Source organism: Oryx dammah, unplaced genomic scaffold (assembly GCF_014754425.2).
Source record: "Oryx dammah isolate SB20612 unplaced genomic scaffold, SCBI_Odam_1.1 HiC_scaffold_8, whole genome shotgun sequence".
In the NCBI taxonomy this organism is placed as follows: domain Eukaryota; kingdom Metazoa; phylum Chordata; class Mammalia; order Artiodactyla; family Bovidae; genus Oryx; species Oryx dammah.
In genome coordinates this window covers 33,307,341-33,328,052 of record NW_024070192.1, presented here as the reverse complement: position 1 = coordinate 33,328,052, position 20,712 = coordinate 33,307,341, and the positions used below count along the sequence as shown (strand labels likewise).

The window sequence follows — 20,712 nt, the reverse complement described above, 5'->3', positions numbered from 1 at the left end:
AATGGCAATCCACTCCAGTACTATTGCCTGGAAAATCCCATGGACAGAGGAGCCTGGTAGGCCCCAGTCTATGGGGCCGCAAAGAGTCGGACACGACTGAGCGACTTCACTTCACTAAGATGAATTTAATCAATAAATGTGTGTGTTCTGACTGCTCCACCAGCTGTCCATTCCGCCCATCTCTCTCTCCCCGGCCCTCCCTCTTCCCTGAGACACACAACATTGAAATTAGGCCAATGAATAACCCTGCAGTGACCTCTAAATTCAAGTGAAAGGAAAAGTCAATCCAAGCGCAGATGTCAGTCACTGTTGTCTTATTTTAAGACATTGCTGCAGCCATCACCCTGACCAGTCAGCAGCCATCAACATCAAGGCCAGACTTTTCACCAGCAGCAGATTTAAGACTCACTGAAGGCTCAGATGATGGTTAGCATTTTTTAGCAATAAATGTTTAAGAAAATTAAGATCTATATGTTGTTTTTTAGACATATTATTATTGTACATTGTAATATTGTATTATTAAGAAACCACAGAAGAGTGTAAATATCACTTTTGTATGCACTGAGAAACCAAAAACTTCACGTGACATGCTTTATTGAAATATTTGCTTTATTATGCTGGTCTGGAACTGAACCCACCATACCTGATGTCTGCTTGTACCATGTACTAGTCTCCAGGACTTAAATAGCTACTGGTTACAAGTATGTACCTTATACAACACCTCTCCCATCCCTCCACCCTCAGCCCCTCATAACCACTATTTTCTGCTTTTCAATTTTGATATTTTTAGATTCCACATAAAAAGGTGTTATACACTGTTTTTCTGTTTTTATTTCGCTCAGCATAATGTCCTCATGGTCCATCCATGTTGTCGCAAATGGCAGAATTTCTTCTCAGGGCTGAGTAAAAATTTTAAGTAGCATCTGATGAGTTTTGATGTCTGTATAAATCATCTTTGCAATTTTAAGTGTTTATTGCTTTTTAGTTTTTATATCAACTTTATTGGGCTTGATTATTTTTAGTGTCCACATTGACAAATTTCCAAAAATGATATCAAGTTGTAGATACCCCAGCAATACATGTTTTCCTGAGTATTAAATATTCTCTCATTAATATATTGAACAAATAGAAATAGCACCTTGTTTTTAACCTTTGTCTGTTTGAAGTGTTGGATCTTTCTACGCTTTTTCACTATGAATGGTTATAAGACTGCTCCTGGAGTTGTCTGTTCACGTGGTTTGTCTAAACATTCTGCCTTGGTCAAAATGTTCTTTTTTCTTGTTTCTTTAAATTCTTTATCTCTTGTCATACTTGCTGCAAATATTTCCTCCAAACTCAGTCCTTCTTCTACCTACAGAAAGTTTTAGATTTATTTGTTTCATACCTTTTGATAAACATTCTATGCTATGTACTTCTGATTTTTCTATGGCTATTTAAGGATTTCAGCCATCTGGAATTTATCTTAGCTTATGTGTTTTAGGATCAATTTTAGACCAACAATTTTAGAAATGCAGTATGCCTCTATACCAGAGGCATAGCTTTTTTTTTTAAAGGATACCTTCATCACTTGTATGTTTTGGAAGTTCTGGACAAAACAGTAAGACATGAAATGGAAACAGGATAAAAAAAAAAATTCAACTCTTTTTTTTTTTTCCCCGGAAGGAAAACTACTGAATGGTTCAGGGAATCCATGTTTTAGAATTATCACTGTCACTAATGGGGTCAGGTACTAAATAGTCAAAAGCAAGACCCTTTTAGAAACATAAAAATGAGATTTCATTCCTAAAAACCAGAAATAAGAAATACCTAGGAATACTGCTTAAACATATTGTAAATTATCAGTGATGAGAGGGAGAAACACACACATGGGTAAGAGCTGTGCCATATTGCAGGGTAGAAATACCAGATATTGCCATTCATCCCTCCCGTGTTAGGATATGGCTTTAATGCAGTTAGGAAGGGTTTAGGGTAGGGGCCTGACCTTACCAGCAGGGTTGTGGGAAGAAGGGTCTGTCCTGTCCGGCAGGCAGTGGGTGGGCAGGGGGAGCTGCTGGGGGCCCGACTTCCCTCTAGGTGGGTATCGTCATCTGGGTCGACAGGAATTTGGACTCAACAGTGGGAATGGGACTCTGGAAGGCGCGGTCAGGAAACCCAGAATCAGAACTCTTGACTGATGCCGGTGTGAGAGGGAACCGGAAAGAGGACCCTGACATTAAAACAAAGAGCTGATTTTAGAGATTTCCAGTTGGGGGTTGCTGGCTGCTCCCCCAGAAGGGAATGTTGGTACTAAGGATACAGGTTTGAGGGTGACTGGGGGGTACAGTTGCCAGGCAAAATATATGATGCCCGGCTCCATTTGAATTTCAGATTAACAATAACTTGTTAGTCAAAATGTATCCCCAGTATTGCCTGGGGCATATGAATACTTCTACCACAAACAATACTCATTGTTTATCACTTATTCATGCTTCTTTTTATTTGCTTATTGGGCAGCCCTGCTTGTGTGTGTGTGTGTTGAGGGGGGAAGGTGTCAAAGTGCAGAGAAATCTAGACCCTCCAAGGCGCCCAAGCTGCTGCTGCTGGCTAGTGTGCTTCAAATAATAAAAACTCAGAACCAGCATTTCAGTTAATCAAATCTTGAATTTTGCTTCAGCTCATCCTAAAGTTGCCTTTAAATCCCAAAGGAAGATTTAAAAGAAAAAAAAGCCCAGGCCCTTTCATTAGGGCTTCCCAGGCGGCTCAGTGGTAAAAAAAATTTGCCTGCCAGTGCAGGTGATGCAAGAGATGTGGGTTCAATCCCTGGGTCGGGAAGATCCCCTGGAGAAGGAAATTGCAACTCATTCATTCCAGTATTGCCTGGGAAATCCCATGGACAGAGGAGCCTGGTGGGCTACAGTCCATGGGGTCGCAAGGAGCTGGACACGACTGAGCACACGGCACACCTTTGATTTGATTGGACGTGGTGAGATCGGCTGGGTCCCCAGCTTTGCTCACATTGCTCCCTTGGGTGGGTATGAGCAGAGGACAGACCTGCAGGGAACATAAACAGGATGTGCCCTGTACACAGACAAGGGTGGTTGCTTACACTCAAATGCTCATGCTTGCACAAAGAAGACCCTGGAAGGATGCTTAAGAAAATATTCAGAGTGTCTTCTTCCTTTTGGTGAGGGGCACCCAGGCAAGGGAAGACTTTTCATTACTGTTCTTTTTATATTTTGAATTCTTTATTTAAAAAGGTGGGTGCATATATTACCCTTTGAAATAAAATTTTTAAAAGCTGCAACCTGCATTTACCCAGAAAATGATGAAGTTGCCCCATCCTTTAATGGGACAAAGTGAAGGGCGTGGGAATATGAGTGCCAAGAGGGCAGGAAGGCTTGTCTGCCCTGTTCCCCGTTGGAACCCCAGGCCCTAGACTAGTGCCTGGCCTGTGGTAGGCACTCAACAAACATTTATTAAAGGGATGGATGAAGGATTGGCTCACACATTTTGTGATCTAACCACAGAAGTTCGGATTTCTCAAATTCCATTCATTTTAGGAAGAGGCAGTGAAGGAACCACAGGCATGGTATTTAAGGAATTCCACTTCGCTGGGTCATGTGGTCATTCTCAAAGAGGAGAGCTGATTGGGAATGAAGGAAACCACTGCTGAGAGAGCCGGGCCAGAAGCTGTCCACCTGTGGGATGAGCAGAGAGAGCGCAGAAATAGACAAATGGGGGCAGGGGAGCATGGGCCCCAGCACTACAAGGGCCAGAGCTTCAGGGAAGAGAGATAATCATGTGTATCAAAACATTCTACCACATGATTCAGCAATCTCACTCCTGGGTATATTTCCAGAAAAAAATGAAAACAATAGTTTGAAAAGATACACTCACCTGTTTGTTCACAGCAGCACTACTTATAATAGCCAAGACACGGCAGTAAACTAACTGCCCACTGACAGACAATTGAATTAAGAAGATATGGGGACTTCCATGGTAGTCCAGTGGCTAAGATTCCCCACCCCCAATGCAGGTGGCCCAGGTTTGATCCCTGGTCAGGGAATTAGATTGCATATGCTCCAACCAAGACCCCACGTGTCCCAGTGAAGACCGGTGTGATAAAATAAGTAAATAAAAGAAGATGTAATAGAAACAGACAACGGAATATTGCTCAGCCAAAAAAACAAAAGAATGAAATACTGCCGTTTGCAGCAACAGGGATGGACCTGGAGAATATTATGCTTAGTAAAATAAGTCAGACAAAAAAAATACTATGCAATATTACTTATGTGTTAGTGAGCTTCCTTGGTGGCTCAGATGGTAAAGAATCTGCCTGTAGTGTAGGAGACCCGGGTTCCATCTCCAAGTCAGGAAGACCCCCCTGGAGAAGGGGATGGCAACCCACTCCAGGATTCTTGCCTGGAGAATTCCATGGAAAGAGAAGCCTGGTGGGCTACAGTCCATGGGGTCACAAAGAGTTGGGCACAACTGAGCGGGCTTCTTGAAATACAAAGACAAATACTATATGATATCACTTATATGTGGAATCTAAAAAGTTATACAAATGACTCTATATACAGAGCAGAAATGTATAGAACAGGGAACTCTACTCAGTACCCTATAATGACCTATATGGGAAAAGAACCTTCCAAAGAGTGGAGATGTATGTATTTGGCTGTTGGAAAGGCCACATCGCCCCTCTGGTTTTCCTCTGTTCCTTCAGAATGCAGTCTCCAAGTACGGCGCTCAGTTCCAAGGCAATGCCCAGCACGATGCCCTGGAGTTCCTGCTCTGGTTGTTGGATCGCGTGCACGAGGACTTGGAGGGTTCCTCCCGAGGGCCGGGGACGGACAAGGTCAGTCATCCTCGAAAAACACATTGTGTTCAATTTTAGTTTTTTCCCTTGAACATTTACTCAACTCCTCAAAACTAAATCTTGAAATTCAGCTCCGTAGATTTTTCTGTATTCTGGCTGCTGCTCACACAGTACCATTCCCTGCGCCTTCCTTTTTGCCTCGTTTATTTTAGACCATATGTTTCCTCCCATTGCTGTTCCTCATCCTCTCTAATCCCAGTGATTTGGTGAATAGGGTTTCTGTTTGGTTTAAAGTTCAAAAAAAAAAAAATTTCCTTTTTGTCAGTATCCTATGCCTTAGTGGCACAGTGAGGCCGTTGGTGGTATTGCTTATTATTTTCAAATGCTACCATTTTAGCTCTGCTTTCTCAGTTACTTATCCTGCAGAGGAAGTGATTCCCAATCATTTTTCTCCAGACACAGGATGGATGATCTTTTCATGTGTGCCCACAGCATTCCCAGATTTGGATGAAACCTCAAACCTTTGGGAGTAAGAAAGCCCTGTGATCATTTGTAATAGCCACAGTCAGTTGATACATCAGTTATACTCTACGGGCTTTGCTATATAAAGATCAGTATTGGGTTCTATCCTTTTATCTCTCACTTAAGGAAGGAAAAGGGAGTAAATTTATCATACCATGAGTGAGCAAAGTTATCAAAACAATGTCCGTGAATAACCCATTGTAATTTAAAAACTGTTTTACAAGCTTTGGTAATGAATCAGTCGCACATTACTTTTGATGTGTCTCAAAACTGATCCAGATCAAGAACCAGCTACAAGAACTGCTTTACTTGTTTTGTTTGTTTTATGTCTGGACCATTTTTTCCCATCCCTTTTGTGAATCAATTAAAAAGCCCTTTGTAAGTGTTTCTATCTTTCACCTGTTAGTCTCCCATCTTTACGCTACCTACTCGGAGACTATTAGTGTAGGGTAATAAAGATTGGATGCTAAAATGTGACACAAACGGGCCTATCCACGAAACAGAAACAGACTCCCAGACATGAGAACAAGCTGGTGGTTGCCAAGGCGGGTGGTGAGGAAGGATGGATTGGGAGTTTGGGATTAGCAGAAGGATAAACAACAAGGTCCTATTGTATAACACAAAAAACTAGATTCAGTATCCTGTGATAAACCACGAGGGAAAGAATACAATAAAGAATGTGTGTGTGTGTGTGTGTGTGTATATAAAACTGAATCGTTTTGCTGTGCAGTAGAAATTAACACAACATTGTAAATAAACTATACTTAATAAAATGAATAAATAAATGAGGGAGAGATTGAATGGCAGTCAGTTTTGTAGGGTGAATGAATCTAGATAGCTAGCATGCAGCGTGGTGACTATAATACTGTATACTGTATTGAGCGCAAGAAATCTGCTAGGAGTAGATGTTCCTCTCACCACACACACGAAAAGGAAACTATGTGAGGAGATGGATATGTTTATTAGTTTGACTGAAGTAATTATTTCACTACCTTGGTGTGTATCAAATCATCATGCTGCACTCCTTAAATACATAAAATGTTTATTTAAAAATAAAATGGCTCAAGAAGCCGAGTCACTTTTTTCCTTTAACTTGTCTGCACAGCCAATTGTTGTCTCTGTTTCTTTTGCTTTTAGAATGACAAGTTGCAGCTTTAAGGAGAGCATCACCATGTATATCTTGAATAAACTCTTTTAAACCAGAGTATAATGTAGAAGCTAAGAGCTTGACAGAGCTGCAGAAAGAGTTCTTATGTCTGAGACAGCAGGTTGCCAAATGCATGGGACGGGGAAGATAGTGATTGTACCCTGTTCTGTACTTTTCAGAGCATATCTTGGAGTGTTATACACAGTATGAATAGCTATGGTCATTTGTGGAGTGTTACAGGAGTTATTATCCCCATTTGGCATATGGTAAACCAAGAATCAGACAGGCTGTGTAACCTTCCTGAAGCAGCACAGCTTAAGAAGTGACAGAGTCAGGATTCAAGTCCAGGGGGAGTCTAGCTTGAAAGCCTGTTTTCTTATTTTAAAAAGAACCATCCTGGGGCTTCCCTGGCAGTCAAGTGGTTTAGACTCTGTGCTTCCACTTCAAGGGGCACGGGTTTGATCCCTGGTCAGGGAATTAAGATTCTGCAAGCCATGTGGCCAAACAAGAAAAAAAAGAAAAGGCTTCTTGTCTCATTTTCCCCCTCTTCCTCCCCACTCCCTGCCTATGCCAGGCAGCGCTTCCTACCTGGCAAGTAAGAGGGATAAATAGCCTTCCCAGTTACCTTTCGATCCTTCTCTTTCATCCTTTGGTGGCAGGAAAAGCATCCCATAGAGGTGGGGGAGAGCACAGAGAGGTTAAGTAACTTGCCCCAAGTCACACAGCAAGCCAGTAGAAGAGCCAGGATGCAAAGCTAGAAAATTCGACTCTAGAACAGGGCTTCTTAGCCTCAGCCTGTCTTTAAGATGACAGTGAGTTTATTTAAGTCAATAATCTGTTACAATTTCAAAACCCTCATGAAAGCAGCCCTAACTGGCCTTCCATTTTCCAGTGTGCCCCACTACTGTATGTTCTTCATGCTGCAGCCAGAGGGATCTTTTCAGAAAGGAAATAAGATCGCATCGCCCTCCTGCTTTAATTTCCTCAGCAGCTCCCTGTTGCATTTACAACAGAATCCAGACTCCTATACAGCTGACGGGGCCCTAATTGGCTGACCCATCAACATCTCTGCCTGGTTTCTGCCCTTCACTCATGATTCTCAGTCACGCTGGCTGCTTTCTGTTCCTTTAATGGCCAAGGGTGTCAAGAAGGCATCCACGACCCAACAAGACCATGGCTGGCTGTTGGCCAGAGAGAGGAGCTTGCCCTGCTCTTCATCTGACCTGATTGAGACCAGGAAAGATCTTTTTCTCTGTCTGGAGTCAAAGCTCCTCCTGAAACTTGCTCTCAGAAAATCGGGCTGCCTGCAGAGGGCTGGCTGTGAATGCTTAAAGGTAGAAGAGCAGAGCTGTTGGACAATTTGGCACAAACTTCATTTTCGCTTTCCAAGAAGGAAAGAGACTGTCCCCTGTGTACCTCTGAACAATTTTTCTTTGTGAGGTTATTTCTGTTTCAAACATATGAAAGCCATATAGCTCAATTTATTTGAAACCAGAATAGGAAACATGAGGACCACTTTCTTCTCTGTTAATGTAACAGTGAATGTTTTCATCTGCTGAATAGGGCATCTTTTTACTATCCTGTGGACAATGTGACACCAGCAATATTTTGGGCAGTTTATCTTACAGAAAATGCCACTCTTGCAGGATTAAGAAAGGGACGGAGGCTGGGGAGAGGACCAGGAACCTAACATCTATTAAGCACCTTCTATGTGCCAGGCAGGATACCCTCGTCTCTTTTTATTTAAATGATGACTTCCTGAGCTGACGTAATACTCCTCTCCCTTTTAGACGTGGAACAAGGCTCAGGGAGATAGTCAGGATCACTCAGCTGGCAGGGTAGCCCCAGCCTGGTCCGACCTGCCTGATAGACCATGCTTTGTGAGTGACCCTCCATTGCCTCTCACCCCAGCCTCGTTTGGAATTTTCTCTTTATATCCCCATCCTTGGACGGTCCTGTCTGTAGCCGCTCCCAACGCTGCTTTATCATCTTTTTTAGTTTTAGTTTTTTTAATGTGGACCATTTTCAAAGTATTGCTTCTGTTTTAGTTATTTTGGCCATGAGGCATGTGGGATCTTAGCTCCCCAACCAGGGATCGAATCCAAACCCCCTACATTGGAAGGTCTTAACCACCAGACTGTCAGGGAAGTCCCATTGCCCTATCATCCTGATGGAGAAGCAGCCTGGGTCATTGTGAGGTCTTTGGTGTGAGGAAAGGGAGCCAATCAGCCAACTCAAACAACAAAGGGATTAGTTGGAAGGCCAAGGGCAGGTGTGAAGAATGGAAATGAAGGCTGAAGACCAGGCTGGGAACCGTCTTGAGCCAGACAGCTCTGGGTGTGGGGAGGGTGTCAGTGGCAGGAATGGCTCAATCCTCTGGCGTGGATACTTCTGCCGGAGTCTCAGTTTGCGGCCTGTGGATCAGCCTGCCTGTGATCGACACGCAGAGCAGGGACATCTCATCCATCCTGCTTGGATCACGTGCCAGTCTCTTTGGTGAGGGAGGAAAGGATCCCCGATGACAGAGCCTTGCCCCCTCCCCTCGGACTGAATTCAACGTTCCCAAAGTGAGGGCTACTCTCAGTGAAGAGGAGACAGTCCTGGGCAGCCCCAAATGCCCACATCCGCTCTGCATCCACAGTCTCTCTCTCTCCTCCGAGCCCTTCATTCCCTTGTCCTTCGGTGTCTCTGCCTGGAACTTGGCTTGGTCTCCCCTCCCTCAACTTCCCCTTTCTCCTGTTGCCATTCCCTCTTCTGTTAATGGGCTTTCCTGGTGGCTCAGTGGTAAAAAATCTGCCTGCCACTGCAGGAGGTGAGGGTTCAATCCCTGGATCGGGAAGATCCCTTTGAGAAGGAAATGGCAGCCCACCCCAGTATTCTTGCCTGGGAAATCTCATGGACAGAGGAGCCTGACAGGTTACAGTCCGTGGGGTCACAAAGAATCCGTCACCCCTGAGCTCACAAACACTTCTGTTGCTGGATCAGGGGTTCTCCAGGCACCAGATCGGAAGCTTGGAATTGACCCTGTGTACTGCTTTCTCTGTCTCCTCCCCTCCCCCATCAGCTGCTCAGTTATGAGCTGTGCACACAGGGTGTCACACAAGGTGTCTTGATTAAGTCCCTCCCTCCTTTTTATTTTTTAAATATCTGCTTATTTATTTGGCTGCACCAGATCTTGCAGCATGTGGAATCTTTCAGTTGTGGTATATGGGGTCTAGTTCCCTGACCAGGGATCAAACCCAGGTGTCCTGCATCGGGAGCTCAGAGTCTTAGCCATTGGACCACCAGGGAAGTCCCTGATTTTGGATGTCTGGTCTTGAAATCTACAAGAGGACACATTTATATTGTTTCAAGCCACTCATTTGTGGCCATTTATTACAGCTGCAATGGGACACTCATACGTATGGGAATTCAGAGAAGGATATAGTAGAACAGAGTGTGGTGGGAGGAGGCTGATGCATTCATTATTCTGAGATGCAAACCTGTTTTGTCTGAGAAAGATGATGTTTACATGAAGACTGGCTCGCTGGAAAATATGTTCAGGAATGGTTTAGGAGGTGGGAGATGGTCAGATTTGGTGTGGGTGTGTTTGAAGTGATGACAGCCCATCCAAGTGAAATGTACAGGAAACATTTAGACACAGGGTTCCTAGAAGCATGGGGGTAAAGAATGGGTTTGTTAATCCAGAGGTAATGGTTGGGGCTGGGGTAGTATGTGTGAGTGTTCACCAAGGTTCATGCTCTTTCAACACACACACACACACACACATACATTACCTCTGCCTCTTTCCTTTCTCTGTCACTCTCTCAGGGAATTGGGGAGGTCCAGGGATTGAAGGAGCAGTAGATTATGGTAAGCAATATAGAAAGCCTGGTTCTGCAGGTCTAGTCCCAGAAAGGGATGCTGTGGACCCAGGAGGAGGTGGAGTCTCATTGGTCTGGATGCAGTGGAGTGATGGGAGGTGTGGCTAATTTTGTTTCCTCCCCTCATTTCTTTGCAGCTTCAACCTGAAGCCAGGAAGGCCTCTGAGAACCTTCTGTCGCCATCCGCTCCGCTTTCTGTGGGCCAAAGCTTTGTGCAAAGCCACTTCCAAGCACAATACAGGTAAGAATGGAGTATGTTTAAAATGGGTTGCCTAAAGCTTCAGCAAACTTGTATGCTGGTAACCAGCCTCACACTGCGAGGTTTACCCTGAGATTGTAAAACAACAGAAACCATAAGCTCCCTTGTCTCCCCCATTATTAATCACAGTTAAGCACCTACTCCTGTTATTTCCAACCTTCAGTATTTCTTTCCTTTCTTTCTGGCTCCTGGGCCTCCCATCCCACCTTGAAGGAGGGGTATTGGTGAAGTTGGTTCTGTAAAATATGAAAGTGAAGGCCTAGGATCTCCCCAGACCATTGCTGAGAAGTGGATGAGATCTTTCTGGTTTGTTCTTTATTACCAGAGAGCTGAATTTAACACATTATTTGGGGTTCTAGATTTGCCAGCATAATGAAGGATATAAAAAATATAAACTTATATAGACTCTGCCAGGCCCCCTTCTAGGTGCTGAGACTTGAGCTGTGAACACACCCCAGCCATTGTTCTTATTAACTAACATTCTACTGGGGGTTTGTTGTTGTTCAGACACTAAGTTGTGTCCAGCTCTTTGCGACCCGCATGGACTGTAGCACCCCGGGTTCCTCTGTCCTCCACTCTCTCCTGGAGTTTGCTCAAATTCATGTCCATTGAGTCAGTGATGCTACCTAACCATCTTGTCCTCTGTCATCCCCTTCTCCTGCCCTCAATCTTTCTCAGCATCAAGGTCTTTTCTAAAGAGTCAGCTCTTTGCATCAGGTGGCCACAGTGCTGGGGCTTCAGCTTCAGTATCAGTCCTTCCAGTGAATATTCAGGGCTGATTTCCTTTAGGATTGACTGGTTGGATCTCCTTGCAGTCCAAGGGACTTTCAAGAGTCTTCTCTAGCATCACAGTTCGAAAGCATGTATCGGGGGAAGTGTTAGATGGTACACACATGTGCCTGCTAAGTCACTTCAGTTGGGTCTGACTCTGTGTGATCCTTGGACTGTAGCTGGCCAGGCTCCTCTGTCCATGGGATTCTTCAGGCAAGAATACTGAAGTGGGTTGCCATGTCCTTCTCCAGGGGATCTTCCCAACCCAGGGATCAAACCCACATCTCTTACGTGTCCTGCATTGGCGGGTGGGTTCTTTACCACTTGCGCCACCTGGGAAGGGACTTAATACACACATAATATGCAACAATGTGTGAAACAATAACCTGGGAGTTTGGGGAGGCAGCCGACCTTAAATAAGGTGATCAGGTGAGGCTTATTTTCAGGGGGGACATTCGAACTGCGAGCTGAGTGACAAGAAGCTGGCCATTCAGATACTTGGGGACAGGGTATTCCGGGCAGAAAAAGCAGCAAAGGGTCTCGGGTGGAAATGATGTAAGTTCAAGGAACAGAGAACTGCCAAGTAGTGAAGGGTGGGGAGAGGCGAGGCTGGAGATGGATGAGCATCTGGCAGCGTGGGCTGTTTGTAGCCTAAGGGCCATAGGAGACCACTCGAAGTTTAAGGCAGCGTGTGGTCTAATCCATTTAAGCAATTGGCTGGTCGGGACTTCCCTGGCTGTCCACTGGTTAAGAATCTGAGCTTCCATTGTACTTGGCACGAGTTTGATCCCTGATAGGGCATCTGATCCCACTTGCTGTGGCCTGTGGCCAAAAAACACAAAGAAAGAAAGAAACTAGTTCTTTTGGTGATGAAGGGAGGCAGCACTGGGAGCTGGAATAGCAGCTGATGTGCTATGCTCCCAGTGGGAGAATGATGGAGACTGGCAGTGATGGAGATGGAAGGAAAGGGTGGGTAGATGGGGAACAGGTTTGGCATGTAGAGTCAACAGGACTTGCCCATGGGTTTAAGAGTAAGAGGGGGAGGGACCAAGGAACTGTGAACATCTACGGTGACTTGTGGGTTTTACGTAGTTGTATAACTGGCAGGTGCTTTGAAGGAAAAATTGGGGGAGTTTTGAAGTGCATGTTATGAGTGTGAAAGAGGAAAAAAATCTCTTGTTTCCCTTTACGTTACTTTTCTTTTTTTTCTTTTCTTTTTGGCCCCGCCTCCGCAGCATGTGGGATCTTAGCCTAGCTGAGTCCTAATGTGGAGTTAGCACGTGGAGCTGAAAGTCCTCGTCTTGCGCTGGGTTCCTCTGACAACCAGCCCCCATCCTGTGGTTTTAGCATAAATTCAGGTGTGGTCGTAAGGGGCTTTTTATGAATAGCAAAAGATGCTCATTTTAACCTTTATTTCTGCTCTCATCACTTAGGAAATTCCAACGGTTTTAGAAGCTCTGTGCCAGGAATATACATACTTTTCAACATAAACATATATTTCTTATTATAAATCACAGTGTCACAAGGTAAAAAGGTGAGTCAGGGACAGATTCCTGAAGAAGTGACATTTGAGCTGATGTGATACTAAGGACTGTAAGCACCCTTTGGGGTGACTGCTGTAGAAGGGTGAGTAAGAAGCGAGATATTCATGCTAAAAAAAAAAAAAGGATTGGTGACAGCTAAAAATAGCTGCTTTCTGCCTTCTGGTCCAGAGTAAAGAAAAAAAATATCGTTAGGGACATCCATCTAGGTTAGGGCTTTTGAGGTCTGAGCAGTGGTTTTCTGCAGCCGTCAGTGGGTGCCAGTTCTAGGCTGGAATCCCTGGGTGTGGTCCTTGCTGATCTGGACCCTCTTCAGTCTCTTTTCCTGGGGAGGATGCCCTCTGGTATCAGTCTTCTTTGTGAAACCAAAAGCCGGAAGTGCTATTATGGGTTAGTGCAGAGGCCTCCGGCCCACTGAGATCCTCCCTATATCTCCCCTTGCTGTCCCCTTTTGAGGGGGCTGAGGTTTTGCCTTTGGCTGGAGGAGGGAAGGGAGAATAATATTAGGGTGCTGGAGGTTGTAGGCTAGAGCAGAGGTCCCCCAACCTCCAGGATCTAATCCCTGATGATCTGAGATGAAGCTGATGTAATAAGAATAGAAATAAAGTGCACAGTGAGTGTAATGCTCTTGAATCATTCCCAAACCATCCCTCCTCTACCCCTTTCCCTTGGAAAAATTGTCTTCCACAAAACTGGTCCCTGGTGCTGAAAAGGTCCAGGACCACTGGACTGGAGGATGAATAATTGGTTATTTTATACAGTTATTATCATGGCTTGAAAATATCTGCAAGTTTAATAGTCAAGGATTGTTGCTATGTTGGAGTTTTGGCTAGAGGAGGCAGTGTGTGTGTGTGTGTGTTCCTCTCTCCACGTCATTCATAGCTTTTGTTCACAGAAATCCTAATCTGGTTCCCATTACAGGTAGCATTCCCTTTTAGGCAGAGTATGTTTTAGAAGCGTTTTTCAGATCGCAGATTTGGAGAGGTGACATCTTGCTTGTGCATTGTCTTAATTACCATTGCCCGTGTGAACATCCATCTCACCAGCCACTGAGCTGGTGAAGCTGGCTGGGTGGGAGGTGTTAGATGGATATTCACTGGAAGCAAGAGGCCAGGGTGTGAAACGAGCAGTGCCGTTTCGGGGCATTTGTAACCCATGGAGAGCAGACAGCAGTTCTGAGTTCCAGCGGCAGATGAGAGGCTGGTTTTGGAACAGAAGCAATTGGACAGAGAGGATGAATAGCTTGGGGAAAATGGGCGAGTGAACAGTGAAGGGCATTGGGGTGATTTTCTGTCCTTTCTCCTGTGAGTGCCTGGGAGATGGTAGGATAGGACTGTGATACACTGGAGGGGATGGCAAGGACGAAAGGACCCCTCTAGGCCACATCTGAGGTGTAGCTGGAGCCTCGTAACCTCTGGAGTTTTCTGTGAAAGTGATGCTACCCTCTCTCCCTGATCTGGTCATACTCATCATCCTCATTTCTCATCCTTTGAGGAACAGGTGCCTCTCACGTCCTCTCTCTGGTTTATTATGAAAACAATATGCTTTCTTTATTCTTTAAATACAAAATTAGGTTGTTCTATGTTTTTGCCAAACTATGCATCTCTTGTTCCCTGCCAGAGATTCATGGCTCCATCTAAAGGTCGTGTCCCTGGATTGGTTGACTAGGGCGCATCTGCAAGAAAAATTCGGCCTTGCTTAGTTTTAGTAGATTTTTAAAAAATGAGTAAGTCAAAGAAAAACATGCCGACTCATCGGTCTGCCTAAATGTGAAATGGGTTTGGAAAGTTGCCAATGACAAAGGACATCTTTCAGGTCTGTGTTATGGCACAGTATGTGACCGGTGAGGTTGGGAGGAGGGAGGGAGAGAAACAGGGTGGCAGAGGAGTGCCCACAAATATCAGGTCCCCCTGCTGGCTGGCGCCCTATGCCTGGTGTGTCCTTTTTACTACAGCATTGCCATGGTTTTCCCAAAGGGAAATTCACCAGAGGCAGAGAGTGATTGAACATTAAATACTCCAGTCTGTACTCTGATCTTTTTTTTTTCTTTTTTTAAGATTTATTTATTTATTTGGTTGTGCTGGGTCTTAGTTGCAGCACGTGGCATATAGTTCCCTGACCAGAGATTGAACACAAGCTCACCCTCCTGCATTGGGAGCAGAGTCTTAGCCTTTGTAACACCAGGGAAACCCTCATACATATGATTAAACTTTTTCCTTTTTAAGAAATTGAGTTGAGAGCCACATAACGTAAAATTAAGCATTTTAAAGCTGTAGTTCAGCAGCATCTACAGCCATTATGTTGGGTAGCCACTGATTTTTTTTTCTAGTTCGTAACCATTTTCATCGCTCCCAAAAGAAAACCTGGTACTCATGAAGCAGCCACTCCCCAGGTCTCCCTCCTCTCATCACCTGGCAACCACCAATCTGCATTCTGTCCCTGTGGCTTTACTCATTCTGGCATTTCATATACATGGAATCATAAATTATGTAGCCTTTGGTGTCTGGCTTCTTTTTCTCACATGATGTTATCAAGGTTCATTTATATAGCAAGTGTGAGGACCTCAGGACTGAATAATAATCCATTGCGTGTCTGTAACACATTCTGTTTACCCATTTATCCATTGATGGACACAGGAGTTGTATCCACCCTTTGGCTATTGTGAATAACATTGTCTGAACCTTTGTACGCAAAGATCTGAATACCTGTCTTCAATTCTTTGTGGTATGGCCCTAGCAGAGGAATTGCAATGGTGGCTCTAACTCTTCGAAGAACTGCCCAACTGTTCAAGTTGCAATTCAACTTTAATGTGTATCCTCCACCCTCACAGATCTTCCTTGACCTGTCCCCACTGCCTGAAACAGAGCAACACCTTCGACCCTTTCCTGTGCGTGTCCCTGCCCATCCCTCTGCGCCAGACGAGGTACGTGAGCATCATGCTGGTGAACTTGACATCCATCCTTTGGAATCTCTGGGCCCTGCAGCTGCAAAGTTCTCTTTTGCTTCTCAGCCAAGCCTTGCTTCTTGGGGACATCCAATGACCTAATGGGATGATTAACGTGAAAGGTTACTGAGTTCCTTCTTTGGCTGCAGAAGGAATTATAAACATGCTTTTGTTTATCAGCCCCATTGCCCGGCTTCCATCTTTGGCCCATTTAGAAGCTGGCATGGGCCAGTTGGTACCACTCAAACAGACGGAGGTGAACCAGAGAAAACTTGTCATCCTCTGCTTTCCCCAGCTTTATTTCTAAATCCTTTTTCCTCTTGGGGAAGGTGTAGGAAAAGGTTTATTTAAGGGGCAAAGGAAATGGAAAGGGGTTGTTGGGAGATACAAGAAAAAAAGAAAAGGGGAGGCAGGATTAGGTAGGAGACATGATGAAGTCTGGCTCTGCAAAAAGAAGAAGCACGTAGCACAAGCATCCCAGAAGCCCAGGTCTTGGCAGGGACTGTTAAGGCCACCGCCAAGCATATGAAAGCTTAGTGAATTCCTATACGGGGCCTTTCTTCCTTGGGTTCCCCCGCTTTGCAAAATCTTTTCTCTTGCCTTCTGTCTGTTGTTATCTTCCATCTTTAGGATGCGGTGAAGACTGATGACTTTATATATCCTTTCCTGGCAACTGAACCCCCCTTCCTGCTCTGAATTCCTGTTCTGCTGATTGTCAATGCCATAAATATATTAATAACTGACTTATCCTATCATCATATGGTGGCTACTGATAGATGATATGAGCTATGATTCCTGGCCAGATGCAGCATTGCACAATGGTTAGGACCACTGACTCTGGGGCCAGACTGCCTGGGTTCAAGTCCCAGCTCTGCTAATTATTCATATGGATTAGATTATTACTGTAGTAGAGAGCAGGAGAAGCAGGAGTTGGAGGGGTAAGCCCTGGTGTGCTGCTGGGTGTAGGAGACAGTGGAACTAGAGAGACTCCAGAGAAATTGGGGAGCAAAAGGGCCATACTCCATCACAAGGGAGAAAGAACTTCAGGGGGGAAAGGGGAGCCTTGTCAGTAGTGTTGAGTTGTCCTGGAGGGAGAATCTTGACTGCTCTACTTTTCAGACTTCAAAGTTTCTTTTTGCTTTAGAATATCTGCTTAGTAAATAGAATCTTGAGACCATAGGTCAGAACAGATGGTCCCTGACTTAACGATGGTTCTATGTACAATATGTTGATTTTACAATGGTATGAAAGTGATGCGCATTCAGTAGGAACCGTACTTTGCATTTTGAATTTTGATCTTTTCCCAGCCAAGCAATGTGAGGTATGGTCCTCTCTGGGCAGGGCACCACCACAGCTCCCAGTCCAGCCTGGTGATCACAAGGGTAAACAACCATACACTTAAAACCGCTGGTTTTCACCTTCAGCACAGCATTCAGTAAATTACAGGGGCAATTAAAAACTTTATTATCACGGAGGCGCTATGTTAGCTGATTTTGCCCAACTGTGGGCAAATGTAAGTGTTCTGAGAATGTTTAAGGTGGGGAGGGCTAAGCTATGATATTTGATAGGTTAGATGTATTAAATGCATTTTCGACTTAAGATCCTTTAAGTTACAATGATGTAATCCCATCGTAATTTGAGGAAGACCTTGGTGTGATTCTTGATCAAATATCTTTTATTTATGTGACGTGAAGTCACTCAGTCGTGTCCAATTCTTTGCAACCCCTCCAGGCAAGAATACTGGAGTGGGTTGCCATTTCCTTCTCCAGGGGATCTTCCCGACCCAGGGATCGAACCTGGGTCTCCTGCATTGGAGGCAGACGCTTTAACCTCTGAGCCACCAAGGAAGCCCATCTTTTATTTATAAGTCGCTGGAAAAGTACATGCTACTGAGACCCTTGGGGAATTGGCTCTCTGCTGCCACCTGGTGACAACGTGCTTAAAGGGCAATGACCTGACCAGGAAGCAAAGATGTGCCCAAGGGCTAAACCTGCTCTAGTGTCAGTGATATTGGTGACAGCCCATGTCCGTCCTTTAAGGATGTGGCCTCCTTCCTATTTTCCAGATTCTTGAGTGTCACCTTGGTCTTCCCCTCCAAGAGCCAGCAGTTCCTGCGCGTTGGCCTGGCCGTGCCGATCCTGAGCACGGTGGCAGCCCTGAGGAAGATGGTTGCAGAGGAAGGCGGTGTCTCTCCAGAGGAGGTGTGATGGGGGACCTGGGCGTGGGATAAGGGATGCTAACCGCACCAGCTCTCTAGGCTATTTAGGCTAATTTTTGGCTCTCAGTGACTCCAATGTGACTCATGAGTTACTGTTTGATTAGTAGTTCCTGGTGTCTGTGATGACTGGGCCTAGACCGCTCCCTGCTTTTTCACAGAATAACCCGGAAGGGAAATCACCTTTGTCTCCCAAAAAGGTGACGATGATGACGATCATCATCCTTTCAACAATAGCTGACTCTCAGTAGTGCTGATTAAGTGCTGAGCACCACTCTGTGAACTTTATAGCTAATTTACTCCCCATCATCATCCTGTGAGGCAGATATTACACTTATCCTCATTTTACCAGTGAGCACTGGGCAAGTGTGACACAAGGTCAGTGACTGGGCCAGAATTTGAATGTAGATAGTGATTTCAGAACCTGAGCCACTATGCTATATTTTCACTCCTGAGAATATAAATCAGGAGACTGAAGAACTTGGGGTGAGCACATGAGAGAGGCGATTTGGGGACAGTGGAATGGGTGTGCTCCACTTTTTTTTTTTTTTAAGTGTCTTGGTAAAGTTTGGATTTACTGTGACTTTGGTGGACAGACCCATAATAGGGTCCCCCAGGAAAGGACAGGATAGAAGGAATGGTGCTGAAAAGCAACAAGAGAAGGGCTCAAAATGGGGTTCTAATTGTGATTCAGTTCCTGTCTAGTTTTTGGACCTTGGACAAAGTAATCAGTCCCCTATTTCTTTAGTTTGCTTTTTTTTTTTAAAATTAAGAAAATTTGTTTGCCACACTGTGCAGCATGTGGGATCTTAGTTCCTGACCAGGGCTCATACCCATGCTTCCTGTCTTGGGAGCACAGGGCCTTAACCACTGGACCTCCAGGGAAGTTCTGATCCTCTGTTTCTTTAACCATAAAATGGAAATTTTATACTTCCATTGGTGTAAAATTGGTGACTTGGTGACCTCATGAGATTTTTTTTCTAATTAAGGAATATTTTTAACCTTTTTGTTACAGAAGGGGAGGGATATAAGGAAGTGTCCATCTTAAGGTTATAACTTAATTTGTTGAGCTTTTACATGTGTGTACATCTGTGTAATCACCATGATAACAGAACCTTTCTATCACCCCAGTGGGCTCCTTCCTGCTTCTACCCAATCAATTATTTTGACTTTTCTCACTATTTTAATAAAGATCTCAATTGAAGGAAAAGATGTGTGTCTGTGTGCTCAGTTGTTGATTCTTTCCACCCTTCAGGGGACAGAGTTGGATCTGGGGGCAGCCAGGACCCTCAAAGCAGTAGTCACCCATCTCCTCCACTACAAGACCAGCCTTTTCCACTCACCTCAGTGTTCCATAAAAATATTTTCCATGTATGATACAATGTGAAAAAAGTTGGCAATACTGTTTAGAAGTTTTTAAAGTGGAGATCGGTTAGTGGGAAACACTCTCAATGTTTGTTTATCTGAAGTAAGCTTCATTTTAGGCGCAGTCTGTCAGGATAGTTTAGCTGGGTATAAAACTTTAGCTTTTCAATTTTATTCTCCCCACTCTTCCTTTGGCACTTTGATATTCTGTTGCTGCAGTTGAGATCCAAGTCTGTTAGTCTGACTGTTGCACCTAGTGTTTTATTACTAAAAATAAGTAACCACTTGGAAGGAAAATGTAAAAGAGAGGTTTCAGGCAACTGGTCACTTTTAGACTGCTTCTTTGTTAAGTTCCCTTTGAGAAACAAAAGGGAAAATGATCCTTTTCATTCCAGGTGATCTTGGTTGAACTGTATCCAAGTGGACTCCAGCGGTCTTTCTTTGATGAAGAGGACCTGAATACTATTGCAGAAGGAGATAATGTCTATGCCTTCCATGCTCCTCCATCATCTGGGCAGGAGATGCTCTCAGGTACAGAGCAAATAAAATGCAAAATTTTATTTGGATATTATGAATTATAGGTTTGAGAGAATACCTTTTGGGTGCTAAGGCATAAGACATTCAGTTTTAGTACTTGGAAATATCAGGCTTATTTTCTCTGATTTTTTTTTTTACAGATGATTCATTATTAAAAATCAATCAACTAGTACAGGAATTCTCAAAACCTTAGTATCAGAATTATCTGGAGAGCTTGTTTAAGCAGATTTCTGAACCCTACCCACAGGGCTTTTGACTCAGAAGGCCAGGGGTGGGGCCTGAGAAATTACTTGTCTGGTAAGCTCTGGTGATAATGGTTCTGCAGCCACGTTTTGAGAACCACTATTCAGAATGGGACTTCCCTTGTATCTCAGACAGTAAAGCATCTGCCTACAATGCAGGAGACCTGGGTTTGATCCCTGGGTCAGGAATATCCTCTGGAGAAGGAAATGGCAACCCACTCCAGTACTCCTGCCTGGAAAATCCCATGGATGGAGGAGCCTGGTAGGCTATAGTTCATAGGGTCGCAAAGAGTCGGACACAACTGAGCAACTCACTTTCATTCAGAATGGGTGCTGGAGTAATCTTTGTCTTCAGGAGTCTCATGGTTCAAGGTCAGTGCTTGAAGTAAAACTGTTATAGCAACCTAGATGTGCATCAACAGATGAATGGATAAAGAAGTTGTGGTATATATACACAATGGAATATTACTCAGCCATAAAAAGGAACACATTTGAGTCAGTTCTAATG

The 20,712-nt window shown here is 44.4% G+C and overlaps 1 protein-coding gene and 1 non-coding gene across 2 annotated transcripts in view; one reads left to right on the top strand and one right to left on the bottom strand.

Annotated features, from left to right (window-relative positions):
• The window catches only part of USP43 (ubiquitin specific peptidase 43), a 48,445-nt gene that overhangs the window by 4,296 nt on the left and 23,437 nt on the right, over positions 1 to 20,712 (top strand). The window contains exons 2-6 of the mRNA XM_040244438.1: positions 4,706 to 4,837; positions 10,468 to 10,571; positions 15,732 to 15,824; positions 17,911 to 18,046; positions 19,821 to 19,956. Of these exons, the coding sequence (XP_040100372.1) occupies positions 4,706 to 4,837; positions 10,468 to 10,571; positions 15,732 to 15,824; positions 17,911 to 18,046; positions 19,821 to 19,956 (601 nt within the window). The remainder of the gene's footprint in view (positions 1 to 4,705; positions 4,838 to 10,467; positions 10,572 to 15,731; positions 15,825 to 17,910; positions 18,047 to 19,820; positions 19,957 to 20,712) is intronic.
• Positions 17,621 to 17,692, bottom strand: TRNAW-CCA. The gene has a single exon. It is a non-coding gene; the product is annotated as a tRNA-Trp (tRNA).